The 26629-nt window shown below is 32.9% G+C and overlaps 2 protein-coding genes and 1 long non-coding RNA gene across 4 annotated transcripts; 2 read left to right on the forward strand and 1 right to left on the reverse strand.

The window, feature by feature from the left end:
* Positions 1 to 401: 401 nt before the first annotated feature.
* On the reverse strand, positions 402 to 9032 carry EMB2423 (telomere length regulation TEL2 family protein). Of its 2 annotated transcripts, XM_085753905.1 has the most exons (13): positions 8876 to 9032; positions 8758 to 8786; positions 8388 to 8490; positions 8124 to 8295; positions 7762 to 7947; positions 7442 to 7602; positions 5680 to 5956; positions 4619 to 4827; positions 4216 to 4314; positions 2638 to 3167; positions 1563 to 2332; positions 1139 to 1337; positions 402 to 809 (listed from the first exon to the last, which is right to left on the reverse strand). In XM_085753905.1, the coding sequence occupies exons 1-13, from the start codon at positions 9024 to 9026 to the stop codon at positions 657 to 659; spliced, it is 3039 nt and encodes a 1012-aa protein (XP_085610031.1). In that variant the 5' UTR covers positions 9027 to 9032; the 3' UTR covers positions 402 to 656. The 2 variants fall into 2 exon arrangements, with proteins under 2 accessions (XP_085610031.1, XP_085610032.1); XM_085753906.1 differs by lacking the exon at positions 8758 to 8786.
* Positions 9033 to 17907: 8875 nt separating this feature from the next.
* Positions 17908 to 20060, forward strand: LOC146940230 (Radical SAM superfamily protein). Its single transcript, XM_085753907.1, has 2 exons — positions 17908 to 18707; positions 19038 to 20060. The coding sequence occupies exons 1-2, from the start codon at positions 17923 to 17925 to the stop codon at positions 19699 to 19701; spliced, it is 1449 nt and encodes a 482-aa protein (XP_085610033.1). The 5' UTR covers positions 17908 to 17922; the 3' UTR covers positions 19702 to 20060.
* A 4076-nt stretch (positions 20061 to 24136) lies between these two features.
* On the forward strand, positions 24137 to 25048 carry LOC146940231 (uncharacterized). Its single transcript, XR_015031914.1, has 2 exons — positions 24137 to 24601; positions 24709 to 25048. It is a non-coding gene; the product is annotated as an uncharacterized LOC146940231 (long non-coding RNA).
* Positions 25049 to 26629: the final 1581 nt, after the last annotated feature.

Raw genomic sequence — 26629 nt, forward strand, 5'->3', positions numbered from 1 at the left:
ATTCAAATCTAAATTCTTAAGAGTCCTTTTTTTTTAAATAAAAATAATAAATGTTAGAAAGATTTTAGAATCGAGGTCATTTAAAAAAATATGACAATTTGAATTTTTTGGAATATCAGAAAACTCAAAATTGTAGTTCTCCAAAAATTTATTGCCAGCATTGTTCAATGATTGACATAAGATAGATGCTTCTTGGTATGTTCTAAAATAAAAAAGAACATTCTGAGGACACCCAAATCCAAGAAATAAATTAAGTTGATAAAATGTATAAGTGAGACCAAGTTTTTTTGAAAAAAAATAATAAGTGAGACCAAGTTGACTTTTTTATGTTGACAAATTATATCAATCAACACAAAAAGCACTGTATCACACAAGAAATGAAAAATGAAAAACATCTCAAATTAAATAGCAAAAACGTAAGAATGTAAAATTAAATTTCGAATGAATTTAGGATAACTATATGAACATTGGTGTCATACCAAATGTTAAATCTAGATACCTAAAATATATACAAATTTCAAAGAAACTAACAAAAAAGGCCCGGATTAAAAGTTAAACAAACAAGGAAATCGAGTAGCAAATAGATGTTCAGCACAATTTCGAATTCATATTCTGGGGCAAACAAATGAATCCATTCAGAATAGCCAGTAGGATCACTAATTCCCATTTAAGTAGGGAATTTTAATGGTCATTTTGGATGCATCAGAACGAAGAGTAGGGATTGCCCTGGATGAACTTCTGGCTGACTCCAGCGCTCGGGAGGTTTGAAGAGCCATCTCAGCATGGAGCTGTAAACACGTCATAGCCATCTACAGTAAAACAAAAAAAATGTAAAATATTTATCCATATTGATTGTTATTATCTCTTAGAATTTCACTATTGGCTATTTTTACTCTGCTCCAGAGCCATGCAACCCAACCCACCCCTATCATGATATACATTTAAGTTGCTATAGCTATATTTTTAACTTTGTCACCATCAAATAATTGTAGACCAGTGCAGAAAAAATTAAACCTTTTTGATGACCGAAGTACTAGCCGAGATTGTACCAAAAAAAAAAAAAGTACTAGCCGAGAGAATTGAAAAGCTTGTAAGAAAAAATAGAATAGATTCTAAGCTTCAAATTTCCTTTACTTACCGTATAGCATTCTTTATCTGTGTCTGAGTCAGCTACATCAAGGGCCCATATGCGAATCCATTCAAGGCCATTGGAAATTTCAACGTTTCCTTCCAGTAAAGCAGATGATACGTAGGCAGGATGAAGGGCAACCAATGTGCATGCAGCTGCAAAAAGGACAGCTTTTCTCACATATGCTTCCTGGTGATGGCATAACTCCCTGCATGAGTTAAAATGCAAAGTGAGATGTTTTACTGCATTAGTACTAGCCACAAAAATGAAGTACCAACAGGAAATATAAACACAAATAACCAATACAACACCACACTATCAAATTTATCAACCCACATTTAGACACACTTGTAAGGGTGATAATAAGATTTTAGAATATGTCAGTCCTCATAGGGCTTTCAGTTAAATAGACAACTAATGCCTCAACCAATACCTGGATCTTAACATATCCAGAAGGGAAGGAGCCAGCACAGACGCTTCTGGATGCATGGCTGCAGATTTCATACAAACCCCAAGCATATAAATGAGTTTCCCCAAGACAATAAAATCCCTGCCAAGCAAGTCAACACCATGCCTTTTTTTATCATAACCCTCCATGGCAGGAAGCATGAATGCAGCAGCATACATGGGAAACTTGTTATGAGAACACTCCATCAGGTTTTGTTCAGAAGAAGGCGGTCTCAGGCTCCAACGGCGTGTTTTCCCTTTCTTGACCTGATTAGGTTTCGAGTGAAGTTCCCTCTCGTAGCTGTTTGACCAATTCAAAAAAGTTCCAGTACCTGAAATCTCTTTCCAGGAACTAGCTCCAGGAGTCCCTGAGCTGCTAGGCAAGAACCAAGGTCGGGTATCTGAAACAACTGATACAAAAGAACCTGTATCGCGTTTGGGTTTCATAATTTTTGAATCAGCAAGCTCCTGAGCTGCTTCTGTCATGACATCCAGTATCATTATTCGTTGACTAATATCTACATTAGGTGAATACAAAAGATTGTGCAGTGTGTCGAGTGATTCAAATGGGCTCATGACTGCCAAGGCAACTAATGCCCTTTGCCTTTTGTCTTCTGTTGATTCTTCTTCACCTTCTAAAGCTATATCACAGCAACGAACCTGAATAAGAGCTCTGGTAAGATCCCTTGCTGCATGTTTTAGTTCATCTGGGGATGCTCTTATGAGCTTTTCCGCCACATCAAGAGCTCTTTCCACCTGCAATAAGAGTAAAAAAAAAAAAAAAAATATTACAAACCATCAAACTTTCAGCAAAAAAACAGGATGTCAAGAAACTTGTGCCAAACGCGAGAATGTATTAGGTCGGTCAGGACTACAAAAATAGGTTTTTCAATAGCTCAGTCTAAACCAGAATATATATAATACTTAATAATGCAGCACTTGTTGAAAATTTAGATAATAGCCAATTAAACTTTTACCACGGCACAACAAATTGCATTTAGTGTAGGTAAGACAGATAATCAAAATGCAACTAAAAGGTGCTCTGAGAGGAAAAGACAAACCCCATCAGCATCATCCGATTTTCTAAGAGCCGCAACTACATCAGATAACTGTGAAATTGTTTTTTTCAAATCCGAGTCATCGTCTGACAAATCATACGGCTGTAAAGATGAATCATCTGAGGAACATGAGTTCTCACTTGCACTATCATCATTATCCTCATCATTAATATCTAATTCAAGATTCAGTGATGCTGGATCAACAATTTCATCAGGATCAAGCACGTTAAAGTCCAATAACTTCTTTTTATCCCTCACACTAATGCCTTTCTCTTTACTGGAAAGGGAATCAGAGCCCTCCTCTGAACTGGAAAATGTAGATATCTGTATTTCCTCAACACCTTTTTTTCTAGAATTTGAAGCAGTCAGTGTCCGTTTCTTGGGGTCAGTGAATCCAAATGCCCAATCTATTGTCTCCCCATTGCAGCTATCGTCAAGGTACAAAGGATTTTTTGGATCAATAATTTTAGACAACGCCAAAGCAATATTACTAGCCATTTTTCGAACTAAATGATTAGGACTCTCCAACCTACCTGAAACAATCACAAAAAATGAGATTATGAGTGCTGACTGCTGATCTGCAAGAAGGGGTAACAAACTACGGGTAATCAGATTTATAAAACTACCGAGAGGGAGTGAGATGAATATAAAGATTGACCCCTCAATGAAAAAGGAATTCATCAAAGTAGTCACATTCTTAATACAAATCATTCCATCTTGTTTTACAATATGATATTTTGCTGGTGAATGTATAAGCCAATGACAACAATCCAGAGGTATGGCTTGTTAGATAATATGATAACATGGAAATTATATTAATAAAAATATATATAGTTAAAAAGTGAAGAGTACAATGGGAAAATATTCCTGGCAATTTAATAGACTTGTTAGATTTTTATAGGAATTTATCATGGGGTACTAGTGAAACCCCTTGAGAAACCAAGGATACTGAGAAAAGGTCCTTAATCTGAAGCATAGAATTCTATATAATTCAACTTCACTTATATTATACCGCAAAAAATTGCTAATTGGGTAGTAGGGAACTGTAAGTTAGGGAGCAGAAACCATCATAGGTCATATGCTTTAAAGAACAACCTATTTTGATAGATCTGACATATTTGAGTCAACTGAAAGCAAGACCATAGGAAATAATGCAGCAAAGTTCAAGCGGAACAATTTCTCTATCTGGAAGGCCCCGATGCTCAAGTAGTTTTCTAAAACAGGACGAAAAGGGCATTTGTGAGAGCTTATTTGGGCTTATTTTATTTGTAAGTGTATGAAAATACTTATAAAACTAGTTTATATATACCCGTAAGTTGTTTAACCTATTTTTATAACTCCATGATACCTTATAGAAATAGCTTAAACAAAGCCTATGAAAACTTCACTCATTTTTTTATTGTATTTGTAGAAACAACTTATGCACAAGCTTTTATGCAATGATTCCTTATTGAATGAGTGCCTAATTTAAGTTATTTACACAAACGCTCCCTAAGTGGACAACAATAGTTCCTATCCCACAAAGTCCTTCTTGCGATCCTTATTATCAAAGACACCCATAATCAAGTAAGTGATATTTACAGCTAACTCCTTGAAGAATCGAATGCATGGCATCCTTCATCCTATCCAATTCCTCCTTAGACATTGTCTCCAGTGAAAGGCCAAGAGCAGCAGTTATATCTGACATAAATATAGGAAGACCAAATATATGTATCATAGTAATAAAGATGGCATCAGTCTAGAGAATACGAAGTAGAGGAAAGCATGTGAGATTGTTATGGTCATAATGCAGCAATGAACATCAAATTGGAAGGGGGTTACTTGGGTGAGCCATGGCATGACAGCAAAGTAGGCTTTTGACTTGACGATCATGGGCTGGAGGTGTAGAAATAGCCTTTCGACTTACACAGGTAAGGCTACATAATTACGTATCCTTCAATTCCCACATGTTTTTTCAGTATAGCAGAATGATGAAAAAGGATACAAGCTTGCTGCTCAATAGGTGCTGTTTGCACAAATTCTTTCTTAGACCATGTTGCCAGTAGACGTTGGACTATCTTCAAAAGACCAGGACAATTATGTCCTGATATAGACGTGCTAGGCGGGCATTCACGGACAGCAAACTGAAGGATCCATTTCAGGCAACTAACAGGGAATACCTTCCAGAGCAGGAACTTGTCAATAAACATGGACCTGGGAGAAGCCATAAAATAATGCAAGTTAGAGAGGCATAAGCATATACACATCAACAGTGGTATATGACAACATATCATTACAACTCTAAAAATATATAAAAAATAAATAAATAAATAAATAAAAAGAGGAATAAACTGCCCATGATGGGGCTGTCCTCCTATATAATCTAAGATGCGAGTATCAGAGTGCAACGGCCTAATGACAACAACAATAACCAAGTTAAATAGATTAGTTTCATGGACGAGCACAGAACATTGTTATCATTGGCAACATGATTTTTTTGGCAGGTTTCCTAGATGGCCAGACCCATCTCTTACATTTTTCTAGACCTTTAAATAAAAAATGTATTGATACACAAACAAGAGATTATCAAAATATTGAATAGATTAGTTTCATTCAAATCTGGTGAATATCAGTTCACTTTAAATGTTTCTATTACATAGTAATGCAGCACTGCAGTCCGATGAGTACTATCCTCTATCAATTTTACATGCCAAGGACATCAAACAAGAAGCTACACCTTCATCACGCACGTTTTGAAGGATATGTACCATGGTGTTCAGAACACAAGTCGTTCTTATTATACATCATTGTAAGATTCATACATTGTAGTATGTTCAGATTGCAGGAAGAAAAACGGGGAAACGGTTGTGGGAGGAAAGATAATTAATTGCCAGTGAAGATGAACTCTGCTGTGCTTGTGGTAACTTAAAAAATTTAAATTCATGTTTTTCCCACTAATTCTCTTTCCACGCAACAAAGTTTTGTAAGTTTTCTTCCCCGCAATCCAAATAGAGGATTATTTCAAGATGACCTGTGATTAAAGGAAAAACTAATATTTCCACTCACCTGACAGAAGCCTGAAGCTTGATAGTTCTATGGAAAAACAGCCACAGGACCCAATATGCTTGAACATCATTTGCTTGTTGACTTGCTAGCTCATGCAAAATCTGCTCAGAGATTTTTTCCATGGTATAAGGATCCCTGATTGTTTCCATGATGCTCAACCAAAACATGGCTTCTGGTTTTGACTCAAGCACTTCCTCATTAATAGAATTGTTACTTGATGATAAGCAGCTGTTGACGAGCCTTAGAACTCGAGGTACTAACTCACTTGATAGAAGATCTACAAGAAAATAGATTTGATCAGGAAACAACAATGGCATAGGATAATGAGAGTTATCACTGCTGATCACTGACTCTTTAGCTTTTACAAAATCACGGTGGCTCCGTGATTTCGGCAAAGTCACCGTGATATCAAACATGAACAGCCTAATGCCACCGTGGTCACAACTCTGTAGCTTTATTATATTATAAATTAATCATAGGATACGAGTAAAAAGACAACCTAATGCTTCCTGTTTCCAACCCAGTGTTCTACATACAGTGAGAGATAGGAGATCCTTATTCCAACAGAGAAGTCATAAATCTATTAAACAAAATTACCTAATCGACTCTGTCTTGAGGATTTGGCGACCTAATTAATTTTTTTTTTTAAACATTGTATGTTTTCATTTCTGATTTTCAATTTTAATTATAAAAATGACATCTTGCCTTTGCTATTTCTTGTATTTGAAGTTTTGTAAACAAAACAATGAAAGCTGTTTTCACTTTTTGTTGTACAAAATTTTGAATTAGAAAACAAAGTGAAAACAAGGTGACATTTTTGTAATTAAAATTGAAAACAGTAAACAGAAATAGAAAACAGAAAAGAAAAATGTCTGTATTTGTTATGAACAATCTAAAGATCAAGTTTGCTTAAAATATTTTGTTGATCCAAGAATCAGAAATCAAGCATGAGTTGTACACTCTTAAAGTAGCACAGAAAACAATTAATATATTCTTCTTTCAAAACCTCTGCACCCAACTTCCAAGAACCATCTAGAAGAGCTGATTAACAGGGATTCACATCAGTGTGAAATTATTTACCAAAGATTTCAATTAAGACTGGAGAGTTGTTTGTTAACTTACTTTTACATATAAGTCTATGGGCACCGCTCACTTGTTGGCCAGAATTTGGGAGGTCGCTTTAGGTTCTTCCTTAAGCAACCGACATCACACTATGTCTAAGGAAACAAGATATGACCTCCAAGTAGTATCCTTAATATTCAGGTGAATATTCGTGATGTTAAACGCTTTAATAGGTTACAAACTTATAGTGGTCCACAACCATTTGCCATGCATTTACTGCATAATATTCAAAAACTTTAAAAACTTGGCCCTGGTCTCAATTTGACACTGATTCGCTAAGATTCAGTCTACTTGTGTCATACAGCTCACAGACAATAGTTGCAAATAAGAAACTAAAACGCCTGAAGAAAACTATTACATGTTAGTATGTGACACTTACTTCTTCCACAAACTATTAGTTTAGGACAAGTGACAGAAGGTCCTTTTTTGTTTCCTTCACTGTATACAATAATTCTAACATACTGATTGGTACTTCAGACTTATTTTATATATGTGTGGAATTTGGTTAACAGAAGATACCATTTACATGAAGGAAATCCAATATATTTCACAGACGGTAGTTAATTCAAAGCAGTTTAATAATACTAGCTAATTTATGTGGTTAAAAAACCTGTTTCAGTGTTTGAAATTTTCTAGTTACCAGCAGAACCACGGCGACAGATGCGAGAAAACATTTCCCCAATAAACAATAGTGCGCCACTTTTGTCCATTTCATCTGAGGTTTCTATCTTTTCTATCAAAATCACTTCTCTTTCTTCTTCAAGGGAGAGTACTTGGACAATAATCTGCCTGAAGAATAAACTGAAAATACTGGTGAAGAAAAAACGGGGAGTTTGTATGGAGGAACTCAGTAATATAGTAATATAAACTAGATAAATCCTCCCAAGAACATCAATGAAAACTGCAAAACCATGTCAATATATGGAACCAATAAACTAACAAAAGGGAGCAAAAGGATACTGTGATGACAATGAAGTTGCGGAGTTCATTCTAGCTTTGTCAGGAATAGATGCAACAATCTGTGCCATTCTAGATATATCTGGTTTCATCTGTTCATCGGTAAAACCTTTCGATTTAGAAAGACCGCCAAACTCTCTTGCTATCTGGAGCACTCCATTATTTTCAAGCAGGCACAGTACAAGCAATCTGTCATTAATATTAAAATCTAATAAAGTTATTCTCAATGTCAAATTAATTTGGACAGTAAAATCGCAACATATTAAGTGCATGCATGTTGATAACCAGCATTAGAGTAAAAAACGAGTTAAAGGCATATAAAAATGAGTTTACGGGATAGTACAATATGAACATTCATATCATACCTTTCAGAATTTGAGATCACAACATTAATATCAAGATCATCACTCCTATTCTGCTGGAGAAAAGGAACCAGTATCTGTAACACCTCGGTGACAAATCCGTGAACAAAGAAAACATCATAAACATATTTCTGAGCTGAGAAGGGGAAACAAGCCAGCCAGTTGAAGGCAACATCTGCAGGGAGTTGCATTCGATGTGAGAAAAGCAGGGAAAGCAAAATCCAATATTATTTTGAGCAAATAATTTGAAGAGAAAAAAAACATTACCAAGTAACAAGAACCTAGCAAGCGTAGGAAAAGCAGGTCCTTGATAAAAGACACGCCACCAGTCATCTCGTTCCTTTGAAGAAGGAAGCTTTACAGTTAAAATCTGAACAAAGCAGTAGAAGAAACATGAAATTATAAAGCTGTAAGTAATTAAACAAGGCTCTGTTTGGATAAACAACTTAAATTACAACTTATAGCATAAGCGTTGCTCATGATAATCTCTTACTTATAACAAAAAATAAGGTTGAAGAACTGAAGAAAATAAGTTAAAAAGAGCTTATGGAAGTGTCATAAGCTGTTTACATAAGTTCTCCGAAACCGTCTTGAAAAGGTAAAAATGGCAAGAGAATAACGAAGTACGAACACAGACCTGTTCTCTGTAATTGAGACCTACACTGCCTGCAAAATTGAAGACATTGGTATAATAAAAAATAAATAAAATAAAATAAAATGAGATTGTTGGGTCCTAGGGTTAAAAAAGCGCGAACCTGAGAGAAGATTAGGGTCGAGTGGGAAAAGAAGAGTGGCGATGGAGTGAAGAGAAGAAATGACATGATCAACGTGCTTGGCGTTCTTTATAGCTGATATTACTTCTGCAACTTTGTTAACTACTCTATCTTCCAATTCTTTCTTCTCCATTGTTTCAGCTTCAATCGCCTTATATTTTTGTGATTTGTATGGGGGATAAAAGTGATAAATGACAAAATTGCGTGATTTGACTTGCATGTACTTACTTTTTTTTTTCTTTTTTTTTTTTGAGGGAGTTACATGTACATACTTCCTCCGTCCCTATATGTAAACTCCCTTTGCCTTTTTCACATTTCTTAAGAAAAGTTGTTAGTGTAATTAATGTGTATATTTTGTGTGTTAATATTACAAAATTGTCCTTTGTTTGTATGTGTATTAAATTTGACTTTACATATTTCAAGACAAGTTAGTAGTATTAATTACGGGCATGTTTAGGGAAAAAACAATAAATGCATCTAGTAATTTGAAAAGGAGCTTACATTTAAGGACAAATATAAAATCAAATGGATGGTTACATATAGGGACGGAGGGAGTACTTGTTAGCTTGCTTGGTTATATAAACCTTGAAATAAAGCCCTCGATTTTATGTAAAAATGAGAAAGCTGGATCATAGATTAGTTGTTTTTTTTTTTTTTTTTACATATAATTGGGATTTATTGTATTATTACCATTTTTGTCATACATTTTGGGTAGTATTTAAATATGGGTCTCGTTAACTAGTGTCCTAGGGGCAAAAGTAGAAAGAAAAATCAAGTTTTGAATTTAAAAAAACACTTTTTTACCTTTCAAAAAGTATAATACACATTTTTCAAGACAAAATTTCATTTTATTACTCATTAACCAGTGTCCGGGGACACCGGTTAACATTTCCCTTTAAATATTAGAAGAAGGGAGGATCCAAAGCAAAAAAATTTGGCTAAGCTAGACAATTAGGCTTAGCTTCAGAATTTGGATTAGCAAATTTAGAACATCTGCTGCATTAATTTTAGGCGGTTTGACTATACAGTTTACAATTGCTTTAGAGTAAAGATCAAATGCAATTCATTGAGTTAATGTTTTTTATTTTGTATCTTTTTGAATTTATGAGTTCCAGATTATGAGAGAGTTGAAGATGGGGAAGATCAAATCATCGTCTTCAACGTTGAATCGATTTCCTTCTTGTTATGTATTGTAAGGTTATGTATAACCAATTCTGGATGGTTAGATATAAATTTTGTTTCACCATGTCAATGTTTCTATTCCCACACATGATCTTTTTTTGACTTGCAATCATAAATTGATCTTTCGATTTAGCAAATACTATATATAGACTTTTTGTCCAAGAGACGTGAAATACGAGCATTTGTAGATACTAGTTGAGAGACATCAGGGTATATTTACAATCGCAAACCACTTTCGAAATTTAATGTTATTTTATTTGTTAACCGAGCGAGACATCAAAGGTTAAAAGAAATAAAAATCTTTTGTTCTCTACGAGACATTAAATGATTTGCTAACAAAACAAAATCATAATAAAAAAACAACTCAAGAGTTAACTACTTATTAATTACTGATTTCAAAAAACTACTTATTAATTACTTTTTGGTTGGACCTTTTCTTATACACTTTTACATTTAACAACTTGTTATCGTTATATAAAGACAAATCAAGAGTTAATTTACCTATTATGGGACCTTTGCTTAGACATCTTCACCCTCAAGAACCCAATCTTTTTCAAATTTGAGTTTGAATTTAATCTGCGCCATAGTCATATAAAACTTTAAAACTAATTAACTATTTTTGTATAATTATATAACACCATTTTTTAAATATTTGAATTTAAAAAATATACAAACTGGATATTCTAGGTAAAATTTAATAAAAGATTTACAACTAAACATTTTTCAACTTTGAGCTTGAATTTAATTTGCACCATAACCATAGGAAACTTGAAAACTAATTACGTATTTTCATGTGATTCATTAGCAAATTTTCCGTTAACAACATATTTTTAAGAAAATTAAATTAAATTTTAAAAAAATATAAATTTAATATTGAAATTTGAAAAAAATATAAATTTAATATTCAAAGTAAAATTTAACGAGTTCAGTCACCATCAAACAAAAGAAATAAAATATATTTTTTCTATAAAAAAACGAAATTAATTAATTAAGTAAAATAAGAAATTAGACAGTAAAATATGCGGATAGACGTACACGTTGGCACATGTCTTTCCACCAGCATATATGAAGGGGGATGATACATAGGTTTTAGACTTTTAGGTGGAATTTTTCTTTCATCATTGCCCTTTGTTTGAGCTATTTCATTGTTTTTATAATATTATTTAAATTATTAATTAAAAATACAGTTTACTTTGCCTCTTTGTTACCAGGCGATTGTGGATGAGAAATGGTTTAATTTATATTTGTCAAACATCGGTGAAAAAGATCGAGTTGTAGAGTAGAAATGTTCGACAAAAAATGTCCTGTTAAAAAGATTGACTCAATATTTTTTTGTCGGACATTTTTACCCTATAACACAACGAGAAATTGTCAGTTATTTTTTAAACAGTTTACGTCGCAGAGTAAATTTCATTAACCGATTTAGTCAAACGTCGATAGAGTATTGTAACCCTCAATGTGTTGCTCGTCAGTTTGTTTTTTTATCAATGCGTAGTCCTTAGTTATCCCAATTGTATTTAGGGAAGCTACCGGGTTTTCTTGCCAAATCTGAAGTGGCATGTGTACTTGAAAGGTATAGAAAATATGTTTCGACGCTACCAAGTCCAAAAGCGCAAAACAATCACATAAATACACAAAGTCAAGTAAACCTTAGAGTGTGTTTGGATGAGGTAATTTGAAAATTTTAAAGAGTTTAAAATTCTAAGCAATTTACCTCGAAGTATTTGAATTCCCTCATAATATTACATTTCCTCAACATTACATTACATTCTCTCGTCCAAACAATGGAATTCACCTCAAAGTATTTGAATTTCCTCATAACATTACATTCCCTCAAAACATTCCCCCATCCAAACACACTCTTAGATTCCAAATACTCCCATAAAAATCTTCTCACTTGTGTTCAAGCTTAAACTGACACATCCTCTTATCTAAGAGTTAGCTTGTAACTCTAAACACTTTAATCCTTTCGACTTCGTTGCTATCCCCAAGAGCTTGTTCAAGTTAGAGCTTTGAGAATACAAAGTGCATCTTAGGTTAAATCAAGAGCTTTGTATGTAACAAAGGATCTACATGTAGTAGGAAGGACATACATAGACTTTGGTAATTGTAATAGAATGATTATAGTGGATTTAAATCCTCGTTGGAGTTGAGGCAAAATCTTTCTATCTGGAGGGGACTGAAGCAGCTTACTGCGTTGATAGTAATCCCTATTTTCTTGTGTTCCTATCACCTTCGCGCTACATAAAGTAAGAAATAAATCTAAGAAACATCACAAAAAAAATAACACAAAATAACAATTCAAACTGTTTTTCTCAAAATTGATCGACCCTCAATTTCAACAAGCTAAACACAAAATGATCTAAAACATAGATAACTTAAATCAAACTAAGAAATAACCTTTGCAACATTTAATATTGTGAATTAGTCCGCAACTTGTCGGAATCAATTAACAAAGAGATGCATTTTAGAAACTCATCCATCCTTTAATGATTAAAGAAACAAAAAACACAATTAATATATCATAGATTTTAAACTGAAAAATAAATTATTAAAATTAAATAAATCACATACAATTGATTTTTTGTCATTATTATGAATCAAACACATCTTTTGGACTCGTCCCTAAAAAAAACAGTTGGAGTCATGTGTTTCATTCATTATTTTTTTAAGTAATGCATTTCATTCATAAACCCACAATTTACTACATGCACAAACCACCAATATAGCTTACAAAAATACACATTTTTCCCGTTTTTCATATATTAAATATGACCTTTTAAGTCATGCATGTCATACGAGAATGAAAATTATATATGCTAAAAATATAACGTGATTGTAAATTTTAACCTCTATTATATTTATGTATCTATTATATATTTTTTTAAGGATTATGCATCAATTATCTATCAACAATTGTTTAAACAACAACATAAAATTTTATAAAGTACTATTATTTTATGGAAACCTTATAATAAATTACATCAATTGGCACTTTAAAGTTAGAAGAAGAACATCAATGTTAATTATTTTTCTAGCATCTCATTTGTCTACATATATTCTCTTCTTATCCCTCTAATTATTAAGACACACCTTTATAAAAAAAATCGGTATTTTATTGGCGTTGTCCGAGATTTTTTTTTTGAAGGAAAAAAAATCTCGGACAACGCCAATAAAATACCGATTTTTTTTATAAATGTAAAATTGTTTTTTTTGTTGTGCATAATTTTTTTTTGTCCTCGTGAGCTTAGCTCAGTTGGTATGAACAATGCATAAAATATGCAAGGTCCGAGGTTCAAACCCCGGCCACCACCAAAAAAAAAAATTGTTAGGGTATCAATTTTTCTCCATCAATTTATCATTTAAAAAATAAATTATATATATATATATATATATATATATATATATATATATATATATATAATATCAATTTCTTATAACGATGCATTTTTTATATAAAAAACATGATACTCGTTGATATTTTTTTTGTGGTGTCCGAAGTTCGAACCTAAGACCTGCGTATATTAGCATTCTCCTTACTCGTTGATATATATGCAAATACTCATGTATGCCTTAATATCTACTAAATATTTTTTTAACAAGAATATCTACTAAATACTCACACAGTGAATATCCATACAAATACAAGGCTGCATAAATTTTGATAAGATAAGAAACAGTATTTAGTTCAAAATAGAGTAAATATAGAGATTTTAAAAGTTTGATAAGACGGCCACTTTATCCTTCATGGTAAAAAAGGATCAAAATCAAGTAAAATTTCTAAATTAACGAGAAAATTCTCTTAACCTCTATTTTAGCCGAATTTTGAGAAAATGCTAAGACATGAAACAATATTTAGTTCAAAATAAAGTGAATATAGAGATTTTTTCAATGTAGATGGACATTTAAAATTTAGTCGGTAAAAGAGTAAATAAAGGGGATTCATTTAATGTACATAGACTTTTAAAATGGAATAAATTATGAACAGATTTATTTTATATTTTAATATAATTTAAAATAGTAAATATGAAATAAAATTAATTTTAATTTCAAATAATTGAATCCAAGACTCGTGATCTCCAAAATCCTTCAATTGCCAAATAACAAAATGGGTTTCCTAAAAATCATGAAAAAACAAAGAGTGTCCCTAAAAACCAATAATGTTGAACCTCATCAAAACCCCGAGGAAGCAACAGTTAAGTGTATGTCTCGGTGGAGAGATCCAATGAAAATATCACAAGTTGCTCATTAGTAATACTACTATCATTGCAAACAATAAAATCGTCTGAAGAAGAAAAGTAATCACGAAGGATACGCACCAGTGTAAACTTGGAAAGTGGGAGGAAACGTTGAATATTCATGAAAGCTGAAAACTTACGACATGGCTCTTGCACTACCATGCCCCCTCTATATGAAACTCTACCACCTCATAAGTTTGAGTCGAAACATCGTAACCAAAAGAAAAAACTCGACTTAACGTACCTCATAGGGACATAAAAAATTTGAGTTTTTGTCCTGTGTTCCAAAGACAGAGGCCTGTAATACCCTTGTCAATCAAACAATTAGATCATTTGCAGTATCATATTTATGTTATGAAATTTTATTTCTGCCTCTCTGTTAGATTTTGCATTTAGTTCTCTTTACATATGATTCGAGTTAAATTAAATTTTCTAAGACATTTACTATTAAATATTTACATATGATTTGAGTTAACTTAATTTCTCTAAGACGTTTACTACTAAAGATTGATAATTAGTATATATATTTTTTGACAGACTAATAAGATAGAACTTTTCGAAAATGATAGGATCAATTATGAATTTTTAAAGATCAAAAATCAAAACCGAAACCTCAACTTAAAAATTGAATTTTGAGCAACTTTTTTTTTTTTTTTTTGCAGAAACCTCTATAAAAAAATACACAAAGAGGATCTGCAAAGATTTATAACATTCCAAAAACACCTCGATTTATTTTGCTATTTTTTTTACCAAAGCGTGCAAAATCGCAATTTTGTTTAGAGTAAACATATATTCACGGGTCAAATTTCGCTCTCCAATTTTACAAGCATGTTTAGAGCATCAGAAAAAATTCAACCCACAAAATTTTTGAGTTTTTCAAACGAGAGACAAATTAATTACGAATTTCTTAAAAAAAATCATAATCAAGCATTCCCTCATTTAAAAATTCCAGAATTTCATGATGAAAGTTCTTATGATGTTTTAAACATGACTGAAAAATTGGGGAACAATAATCTGACCTGTGAGTTGATGACAGTCAATCATTCTCTATTTTTAGTGTCATTTTCATGATATCTTTGAGTTCACAAGCAAGATTAAGTAGCAAGAAGAAAAGCAAGAAAAAACTGAAGAAACTGAAAAATGGCACCGTGTCACGATTACTGAAAAACGTGTCACGATTTGGAGCTTTCAAGAAATATGCATTCGACATTGGTGAAAACGTGTCACGATGGCAAAAACGTGACACGATTATGGAAACCCTAATTTGGGTGGTTTGTTACAAAAGGCAGCAATGTGTCATGATTTACTTAAATCGTGCCACGATTTTAGGAGCAGTTGTTGCCTATTTAAGCTGAAGACTATTATGAAAACAAGGGTTACTAATTGGAGAGACAAAAGTGCGATTTTGAGACCTAAAGACGGCTAGGAGGGCGATTTCTTCAACCTTCTATCAGTTCATGTATGTTTTGATTCCTATATTGATTATGCTATTTGTAAACTCGATTATGAGTAGCTAATTCTCTTAGAGATTAGGTCTGAGATGATTTTGTGTAACCCTAATTGAAACATGTTGTTGTGAAACTCTGTCTATTGTGAATAACAATCTAGTTTTTATTCAATTCAATTGTTCTTGATGCTTTTTATATATTGACACCATATAAACATGATTCCGTAAGAATGAATGACTGCTGACCATAACTTTCAACTTATACCTAATTGAATTGTTAAAATAAACAGGGTTAGTCTAGGAATGGATAATCATTTATTTGTGATATTAAGTTAACGTTCTTAAAACCTTCAAAGAGTATTAGACCACCTAAGGAATTAGGGGTTGTACCATGAGAAGAGGGTCCTAAGTCAAGGGATTGATTAGGCTATTTTGTTAACCATCGTGAAACCAGAGAATCATTCGTAAGAAATAGGTGCAATATACCAATTAGGGGAACTCAGAGGATTTGAAAGACCTGATCTCATCTCTCTCCTTATATTTTCCAAAACCATCTTTATTTTCTGTTTATTTAATTTCATGCAATCAAAACTACTGCGTCGGGCATTAAAATAATTTACACATCCTAGATATTAACCTTATTGCTAAATTGAGATTAACACAGTCTCTGTGGATACGAACTTATAAATTTTATTACTTCGATAGTTTTAGTACACTTGCTAAAAGTCTATCATAAGTATATACTTACTCAGAATAAAATTGCAATTTTGCTCGTTTTGATCGAAAAATCAAAATAAAACGAGGCATCTTTGAAATTTTATGAAACTTTACAGATCCTTTGTATGTACTTTTATAGAAGTCTCTGTAAAAAAACCAACTCATAATTTTATTTTGGGGTTGACGTTTTCATTGATTTGATTTTTGACGTTTTAGTGCTTTAAAGATTCCGAATTAATTCGCCTCTCGATGAAAAGTTATAATTTTATGTGCCAGGCCTGATCTGAACGTCCTAAGTAAGTTTGAAAAAAATCATAAAAAAGTTATACATATAGATCATTTTTATGGTCTTTTTCCCTCGTTTAATGTTTACAAGAAAAAAATATATTCAAAAAAATAATGAGGAAAAAAATTACGCAACAAATGTCACATCATCAAAAAAAATCTATGCGACAACAAGTCAACAACCACGTGGCAAGATCCTCTCTCACGTCAGTGTCTGACTAAGCTGCTGGAGGATCAACATATGAAGAATCTCAAATGACAAGGATAAAATTTGTGTTTTTGTTTCTACAAAGGTTATTTTCAGACGTCACTCATATTACATGGGCTTATTTCAACACTTAAACCAAATTACTTATAAATTTCACATAAATTGTCTGTGATAATTATATAATTTTGTAAAGTGAGTGTTTTGTACTCTAGAATTTTGTTAGATATCGATATCTTGTATATAAAATTGATTTAAAATTTAAATAAAAATTTGTTTTAAAATAAGTAATAATTAGATTTAATTACACTTTTTGTCCCCTATCTTATCAAGCTCACAAAAATAGTTTTTTTTTTTGACAAAAAAATAGTTCTTTTTTTAAATCAAATTGTTTGTTCTTTAATTATCACAATTTTGATTCTAACTCGTATTTTTTGCAACAAAAAAAAAACAGCGAAATTTGGCATAAAATTCAGTGTAATCAGCGATTAAAAATGCATTTTCTCTTTATATTTTGAATTGGGGAATGAATCATCACCACTACAATAAATTCAGTTGTGGTGATGATTTCTAACTCGCATCCTTATAAAAAATGGACAATATTTCATAAATGTAATAAAATAAAGGGTTATGCTAACAAACGTTCTAAGAGCGTTTGTCAAACATTCAAAAGAGAAAATGATATATAAATTTTTTGTAAAAAAAGGTTTCTTCTTAGAACTTCTAAATTCTAATTAGCATTTCCATAAAATAAAGGGAGTAAAAATAAGATTAACCCTAAAATTTAATTATAAAAAAATTGACATAACATCAAATAATTAGACAATGAACTTATCAGACAAATCTGTAAAGAGCAATGCTAGCCACACTATATCTCTAATCTCTATTAACAAAAATCATCTAAGGGCACTTATAATACTCTTTTCAGGGAACACTTAGCATTGTGCACCACACAATGCTAAAATCAACATTCACACCCTTTTTTTGTGCACTAGCGCCCAAACCAAAACCATCAACCCGCGTAATAACAAACACTTTTTCAAACAGCACACCAACTGTTCGACAAAACTCCTCCTCACTCAAAAACAACCCAACCATCACCCCTTCTTCAGCTTACATTCACCTCCCTTTCTGTCGTAAACGCTGCCACTACTGTGACTTCCCCATCGTCGCTCTCGGCTCCGCTTCAACGCAAACAAACGACGACCCGCGTGTCATAAACTACATTCAATGGCTCTGCAGAGAAATCAATGGAACTAAAATAGAAGATGAACTTGATTCTGCAAAGACGCCGCTTCAGACGGTGTTTTTTGGAGGTGGGACGCCGTCCCTGGTTCCTCCAAGTATGGTTGGAACGGTTTTGGAGACATTGAAGATGAAATTTGGGGTGAGTGAAAGTGCTGAAATTTCGATGGAAATGGACCCGGGTACGTTTGATTGTAAGAAGATGGAAGAGATGATGTTGTTGGGAGTGAATAGAGTTTCTCTGGGAGTTCAAGCGTTTCAGGAGAAGTTGTTGAAGAGTTGTGGGAGGGCACATGGTTTGGATGAGGTTCATGAGGCTATTGATATAGTTAAAAAGTGTGGGGTTGAGAATTGGAGTATTGATCTTATTGCTTCATTGCCTCATCAGACTGGTGAAATGTGGGAGGAAAGTTTAAGGCTCGCCATTGAGGCACAGCCAACTCATGTTTCTGTTTATGATCTGCAAATTGAACAAGGCACAAAATTTGGAAGGCTGTAAGTGGCACCTATATTTTACACTAGCGACTAAACCAGTGATTTCGCGCCTAAACTCACACCCTTTTTCCTATTTTGTCACTCGAGTAAATGAAAATAATAAGTAATATTCCTAACAGGACGAATGTGACAAAACGCTAAAGGCTACTTGCTATTACCACTTATTATTTGTATTTACTTAAGCGACAAGACGGAAAAAGTGTGTAACTTTATCGATGAAATTGGTGGTTTACTCTTACACTAGCAGCATTGATAATTTTTTGGTTTAATTTTTAAGGTTTATTATAATGATGATGATGATTTGGAAGCTGAAGGTGAAAATGTTAACAGGTATTCACCAGGGGAATTTCCATTGCCTTCTGAGACACAATCCGCTGATTTTTATACGATGGCTTCAAGGATGCTTCGTGATGCCAATTATAACCATTATGAAATCAGCAGCTACTGTAAGAGTGGTTATGAGTGTAGACACAACTTTACCTATTGGAAGTACAAGCCTTTCTATGCCTTTGGCCTCGGCTCTACTAGTTTTATTGGTGGTTTGAGGTTTTCAAGACCCAGGAAGGTGAATGAGTACATGAAATTCGTGGAAAATCTGGAAAATGGATCAGTAAATAGCTCATCTGATGACAACATTAATAGCAAGGACAAAGCATTGGATATTGTGATGCTGTCCTTGAGAACAGCAAGAGGTCTAGACTTGAAGCGTTACCAAGAATCATTTGGCAGCTCTCTGGTTCTCTCTCTGGTTGAGGTTTATAAACCTTATGTTGAGAGTGGACATGTGGTTTTCTTGGACGAGCAAAGGAGAGCTGTTAGAATAGACGACATCAACAATTCTCTTTTGGACGAAACTGACTTAGAAAAGAGAGTGGCCTATATGAGGCTAAGTGATCCAAATGGTTTCCTTTTATCAAATGAGTTAATAGCCCTTGCTTTTGGGGTTATTGACTCTTGGAGGGATTATCCTTCTGCACTCCAAGAAGCTACCTGAAAACATGATTATCTATCTGTTTATTTAATACGTTACACAAGTTACAGAAGATGTTGTATATGAATTGCAGAAAAGGCTGCAAGGTTGGATTATTTGCACATCTCAATTTTTTTTCAACACTCTGCATTCCGTGAATTGCAGAAAAGGCTATCAAAAGTTTATTTTATCTTTTCAGTTGATTAACTTTTGTAGTTCATCATATTTGTTAGCATTTGTTAAGAGATTGCAACTGTGTTCCTAAGTTGTAAGTCCTCACCGGTGTAGATTATTTTTGTTTCTGCTGACTACTGTAGCTAAAACGTGGCAACTTTGTTCTTTTTGTTGTAGAATATTGATCATTCTTCCCGATTTTTTTTATACTTCTTGTTTAACACACTTTGAGGTTAGTTGCATTACTCTTCTAATCATTGAGAGCCACATACTTGAGATGCTAGCTCAGTGGTAAGAGCTTAGCCTTGTAGCATCAAGGTACAAAGTTCGAATCCCCTTGACGACGGTTGTCAAATGGCCATCAGTGCCACTTTAATTAATAAAATTTTCCCCTTCCCTTCCCCATTTTTTTTTTTAAAAAAAAAGAGAGCCTTGAACGTTTTAATATTTTCCCTATCTCTCATCCTATCCGAACTTTCTCATTGATAAGTAGATGGCGTGTCCACTCCAACATATCTGTGATTATGTGAACTTTTCTTGTTATTGCTATCTTCAGGAACATGTTTGTGAATTGAAAAAGGGTGTGGGGACTGGGGAGAGCATTGTCCCCACTACGGGTTCATCTGACTCGACCTATTGGTTGGTGACTGGGGATAGCATTGTCCCCACTACGGGTTCATCTGACTCGACCTATTAGTTGGTGACTTGGGGTCCAATGTGACTTTTGGATACCTCTAAACCAAAAAAGTATATATGAAACCTATACGAATTTGGTGTTTTGTCTTCATCACATGATTTGGTCGCCTTGTTTGGTTCATTTGCAGGTATTATACCATTACAAGGTTATTCTTTTTGGTGACTTTTATGATACACTTAGAGAAGTGAGGTTGTTGGGAAAGCTTAGTTCTTTTTTATTTGTATTAAAAAAACTTTTTCCTGCATCTGATGAAAAACTTGCCAGGGAAGCAGAGATTGAGCTTCTAATTAACAGAAGTTACAGACTTCTTTGGATGTTTTCTTTTCTAGTGAATGTTAGGTTGGCAACATTGATTTCTATATTTTCTTTTTAAGGGATGGAAATTGTTTTTGCTTGTGCCATTTTTGTGTGTATGATAGTCGATGCACAGCATTTGTGGTTTAGTGAACTTTCATGGGATTTTTCTTCCATCTTTTTGGTTCTAGTTGTATTTGGAATGGGTGTGTTGGCCTAAAGAAATTAAAGTTATTTAGTAGCAAGCATGATGTGAATACGGGACAATGTGGGATTTTAAGTTGCAGCAAGTGGAATAAGGTCAGTTGGGAATTTTGTTAGAGGAAACTATTAAAAGTAGCGAGAGGGAGGGAGGGAGGGGATTGGTATAGTCATTTTATTTCTGGCCTAAAGAAATTCCATGATCACCACTGTTCTAATCTGGACTCTGGAGATAGAGATGTGGAATCTGCACGACAATATTCTCAGGTTCAATCCGATTTTATATTTTTCTTTCAGTTCCCATTTTTGTTTGTCTTGAGTTTACATAATTTGGTCACTGTGACTTTAAATTTTGTCTTGAAAAAGGCATTATCCATAGGAATTAGCACTTAGTGTTCAGAGGAAGACAATTAAAGTTGTCGTGTGAAATGCCATATAGAAACCTTCTGAAATTTGTCATTTAGTTGATTGTTATGGCATTTTCTTCAACTGAAGTGTTGTTTTGTGGTTTAATTGCAATTTATAGATGTGGTTTGAATCTGTATTCAGAAACTAATTTGTTTTTTCATAATTATGTCACGAAATTCTATTTACACCTCTCTATCATTGTATGTTATCGAACCGTTTAGATTTCACATCTAGATGCTCTTCACATGTGAGAGTTAAAGGAATTTTTTCAAACCATTTACCATTAGAGACTGATCATTGGTATTGATTCACTTAATTGGTTTTGCAGGTACTACGACGCTCTATTGTATTTGAACTTGATCAATTTAAGGTAAATTTATTTTTATACATACTTTACTGGTCCTAAATATGTTAATATACTATTTGCTATTCCAAGTACTGCTCCGAAATGTCGGGCAGTTTGATGTAATAATGTTGATATAGAGTTTTTTCTGTGACTAACACCAAACTGGTTTTGTGCTACAGCTGCAAGAAATAATTGGAAGCTATGTGGACAGCCGGGCATAGTGGTTTCCAATCACTTGTTTACCAAGATGATGAGAGTAAAATACTTATCCCCTTATAAGAAGCTAATTTTGTTTCAAATTAACCACAGTTATGCTTTTATTTATCAATATCCATCAAATTTTCCCATATACAATGTACTGTTTGATCATTATGATTGTGTCTCGTTGTCTGGCTGATCTACTGCCTTTCTTGATTGTGTCTGGTTGTCTTTTTGCCTACAAAAGCACCTCCGAGCTTCAATTAGTATTTTTGTTTCTTGTTGGACGTGAAGCCAGGTGAGTCCTTGAGGGATTTCTGTATGCATACAAGTAATTGGCAAATGGCAGCCCATGAACATACTCAGCACACTGGAAAAGTAGGTTATCTCTTTTCTTTTTTTTCTTTTGCTACATTATGGGTTGTAGTTTGACTAATTTCCTCCTTTCCTATATTTCTTTTGCTACATTTTATCTTTTACTTAAACATCAGTAGCACTATTAAATCTTCCTGTTATGTATTTTGGAGGAACAGAGAAAGAATCCAGTTGGTCTTTCTGTTTTCCTCATCTCAAATTGACCAAGTCCTTGTTAAAAAATTACAAAATGTTGGTCTGATCAGCATACAAGTAATATTTAATGGAGACTATATAACCCTGGACTCCATCTTTTTGCAAACTGAAATGATGACTTTTAAAATCCTCTTCTTCAGACCCTTAGCCATGACTAATCCGCTAATCATTCTTATTTGCTTCACCCATTAAATTATTCGTTAAATGCTTATTTCACAATACCTCTAAATATTTATTTGAATTTCTCTATTTTTAATTTAAATGATTACATTTTTTATGGCCTGGTCTTATTTATTTTATTTTGTAAGTTCTAATCATTTTTTAATATTAATTGTTGTAAATAATAAATTTATTTGAAATTAATAACTATATTAATAGTAATTAATATATAGCATAAATGTAGATTAAAAAATAATCAAATTTTATCAATAATATAAATGAAGTATTTTAAACATTATTAGTGTGAGTAAACCCCCAATTTTGTCCCTTAAGCATCACCCTCTCTTCTATTTAGTCTCTAAAGTATACACGAAAGTAATTCCTAAAGTTTTATATGGAGTCCCTAGTGTCTTGTCAATACATAACATCAAGAACTAACGAGATGGAGATTTGTATACTTTAGGGACTGCTTATTATTTTTATATCTTTAGAGAGACAAAGCGTTACTCGAGGGACTAACTTGAAGGTTTACTCTTATTATTGTTGAGTACTTTAAATATTTTTAACATTAAATTGAAATGAAGTAATACAAATTATTACATTTTAACAAATTTTAACATTAAATTAATTCTTTCTCTACAAATATTAATATGACATTGCTCCCATATTTTAGTTATCTAAATTATTACATTTTTTATTCAAATCATGTATTTTATATATTGATATTTTGAAATTTTATGTATTGATGGTATGGTTATCATACAGATGGAAGCTTAGAATTGAATGATGTCATGAGCCTGTTTGTGTGTTAATTTCAAGTTTTCAATTAAACAGAAGGACTGCGTAGTGAAATATTTGTAGTTATGGACTAAATCAAAAAGTTCGTAAGTTATGGTGCCAATATGCAAAATGGTCAAAGTTCAAGATGGTTGTATGTATTTCCCCCCCCCATTTCATTGGTAAATTGGTTAAGTTTTTACTACTTTGTTTGTGTATGCATTTATTTACTTACCTCTTCACCTGATGGGAAAATGCTTTAGTTGGCGGCAGTGGTGAAAGCGGTATATGCCTTTGTTGACATTATAATGCAATGAATATATGTTGCTCAAATTTGGTTGAAGTGTTGAACTTTCATATCATCATGAAACGTACCCTTAAATTTTTTGCCCTTTGCTTTTGTTTTTACCTGAAATAAAGCTTCTGGTGCCTTAGTTAGGGTAAAGTTTTGAAAATTTTGTTCAAAAGAACAATATTTTGGAGTGAGGGTTTTCCTAGGAGGTTCCAGGCATTCATTGAATTCATTCACCTGTACCAACAATCCATTTATGCAGGCGGTACAAAGTCCAATCCATTACTTTTTAGTTTTAGCTGATTTTACCTTCTTGGTTTGTGCTATCATGACAGATTTTGCAAGATAAAATTTTTAATAATACACATTTGTCAGTTGTGGGTTCCTCGGAATCGGTACTTATTGAATATTTTAGTCAATTGTGGAAATGCACAGAAAAACCTCTGAAAGGACTAAGGATTTGGTTATTTGGGGTGGAAAACTGGGAGGGGATGTATTTTGAAGGGTGAATAATCACTCATTCTATAGAGGTCGAATTTTGTGGGATGAAATCTAAATGAGTTGAACTCTACTATCAATTGCATGACCTAAGTTGTGCCAAGAAAGTTTAAAGGAAATTTTGTTCGAAATTTGCAATCTATTGTTGTTACTCCTCTAGCTCTATTTTAAGTTCCTCTCTACTTTAATAGTAAAGACACTTGTTCATATAAAAATAGACACTCATGATTGTGGTGAAATTCTTATGGTAATAGGTACTCTGTAACTGCAAGGATGGTTTTGATTTTGCGGAAGTTCTATTCTTGAAGAGGTAATGTTTTTCGTGATCACATCATTACCTAAAATTGGCAGCTAAAAACCATTAACATAATTACTATTATATTTTTTAATTATAACTCATTTCTTTGGTCACTGCAGCTGGCTTTATTATAAACTGAGCAGAAAGCTGAAGAGGATGAGGAGCCTGAAACTAGTGCCAATAAAAGAGGCAGAAGAAAACTAGAAACTGACAATTTTATTTACTTCCAGGCTAGGGTGCCACAAAGAATGATGTGATTTTCAATTTTGGTTTAATTTGTTGTCATTATTTGGAGAGATGGTCTTGAAAACTATATGCACACATTTTGCATGCATGATGACTTTGTAAATTATGTATTCGATGCAAATATGCTTGTGCACAAAAATCAGTTGCACCATGAATTTCTTCCCCAAAATCGGAGTATAGAATCCATCTAAAAATGAAGAGCTAACTTCAAAATCCGAGGTCCATTGACTTGTTTGTTCTACATGTTAAATGTATATAGTACTTGCCTATGCTTGAAGATGAAATTGAGTATTGGCTTTTGTATGTTGTATTTCCTTATCTATCATGAAACCATTATTGGAACTGAGCCTCATTAAGAATTGGCTGATGATAAAATGTTTTTTTATTTTATTTTTATTTTTATTTTATTTTATAAATGATGATAAAATATTTATAGATTGCTTTATTGGAACTTGAAGAATGTATATTAAAAGGTGAGAATGTATGACAGTGTATAATACTATAATTTATTGGCAGTGATTATTATTATTATATACCTTTTCAAAATATTAGTTATTTTAAGGGAAAAATCATTGATTATTGATTATGAGATTATTCAAAATCAACCATTCAAGACACTAAAAACAAGTCAGGTGTTTTGTTGAACAAGTTTCAGATTTATAGGGTAAAGAATATGGTTTGGGACTGATTTCTTGATCTTTTATTGTCTTAAATGGTTGATTTTGAATGATCAAAATTGAAAGTTACAAAAGTGGGGAAACTTAGGAGGTTGGAATGTGTTTTTTTAATAGGGGGTCAAAATCGCAACTAGTGCAAAGTTAGGTGACCAAAAATGTGTTTTAGCCTAAAATCAACTGAAAGGTCATTAAACTATACCATCATCCATCAGTTTGGTTCTAAACAAGTTAAGCGAGGGACCAAATGGATAGATAATTGTTGGATTTAAGAGTAAAATGAATGGAATCCTTCTTCTAAAATTGAGGAGGATAAAATTATCTGTTTTATTAAAATAATGTTAACTTAAGATATCAAAATAATAAAATTGTAATCTTTATTCAAATGGTGAACATTGGTGGAAGCAATAAACTCCCTTTCAATGTACTATATTAAAACACTACTTTTCTGTAAAATCTAAAACAAACATGCATAAATGTTGTATAGTTAGCAATGCACTACCCATCCACTTGCTTTAATTTACGTAAACAAATAAGAAAGGTAATGTGAAGTGGGGAAGGGAACCCGAAGCACACAAAAAGAAGAGCCTAACAAACCATTACTTTCTATTACATAATACAGTAGTAATAGTATTTCCTAATCTTTCTCAAATGATGCCAAAATTTAAAGCTCTCTCAATGGTATTCTTTAGCATATGGTATCTCAAACTCTTAAAAGATGAACCAATTGCAGTCTATACACTCTCCAAAGGTCAAGGGACCATACTCAAATATTATATAAACAAATATAGCAATACCTATGTGTAAAAGATAGAATGAATAACATCAATTTGTTCACGCATGCAAGAGTTGCAATTTTATATTCATGCCTTTGACCTTTAAAGTTCAAAGCTGCATTACATTTAGGAATATTATTTGAAAATCCAAAACGGATATTTTGGTTTGGGCTGCAGGCCGGCGTGGCTGGCCTATGTTGTGTTCTGCCTCCATTAGTGGCCTAAGTTAGAACAGAATTAAAGGTAAAAATTACTGTACTAGATTACACATTCATTCTTCTTGTAAAAATATTAAAGCTTACACATTCTTGAAACTATATACTCATATGTCATAGTGCAATTGG

Source organism: Medicago sativa, chromosome 3, assembly GCF_051527215.1.
Source record: "Medicago sativa cultivar Bolivia chromosome 3, Bolivia_mono, whole genome shotgun sequence".
NCBI lineage: Eukaryota > Viridiplantae > Streptophyta > Magnoliopsida > Fabales > Fabaceae > Medicago > Medicago sativa.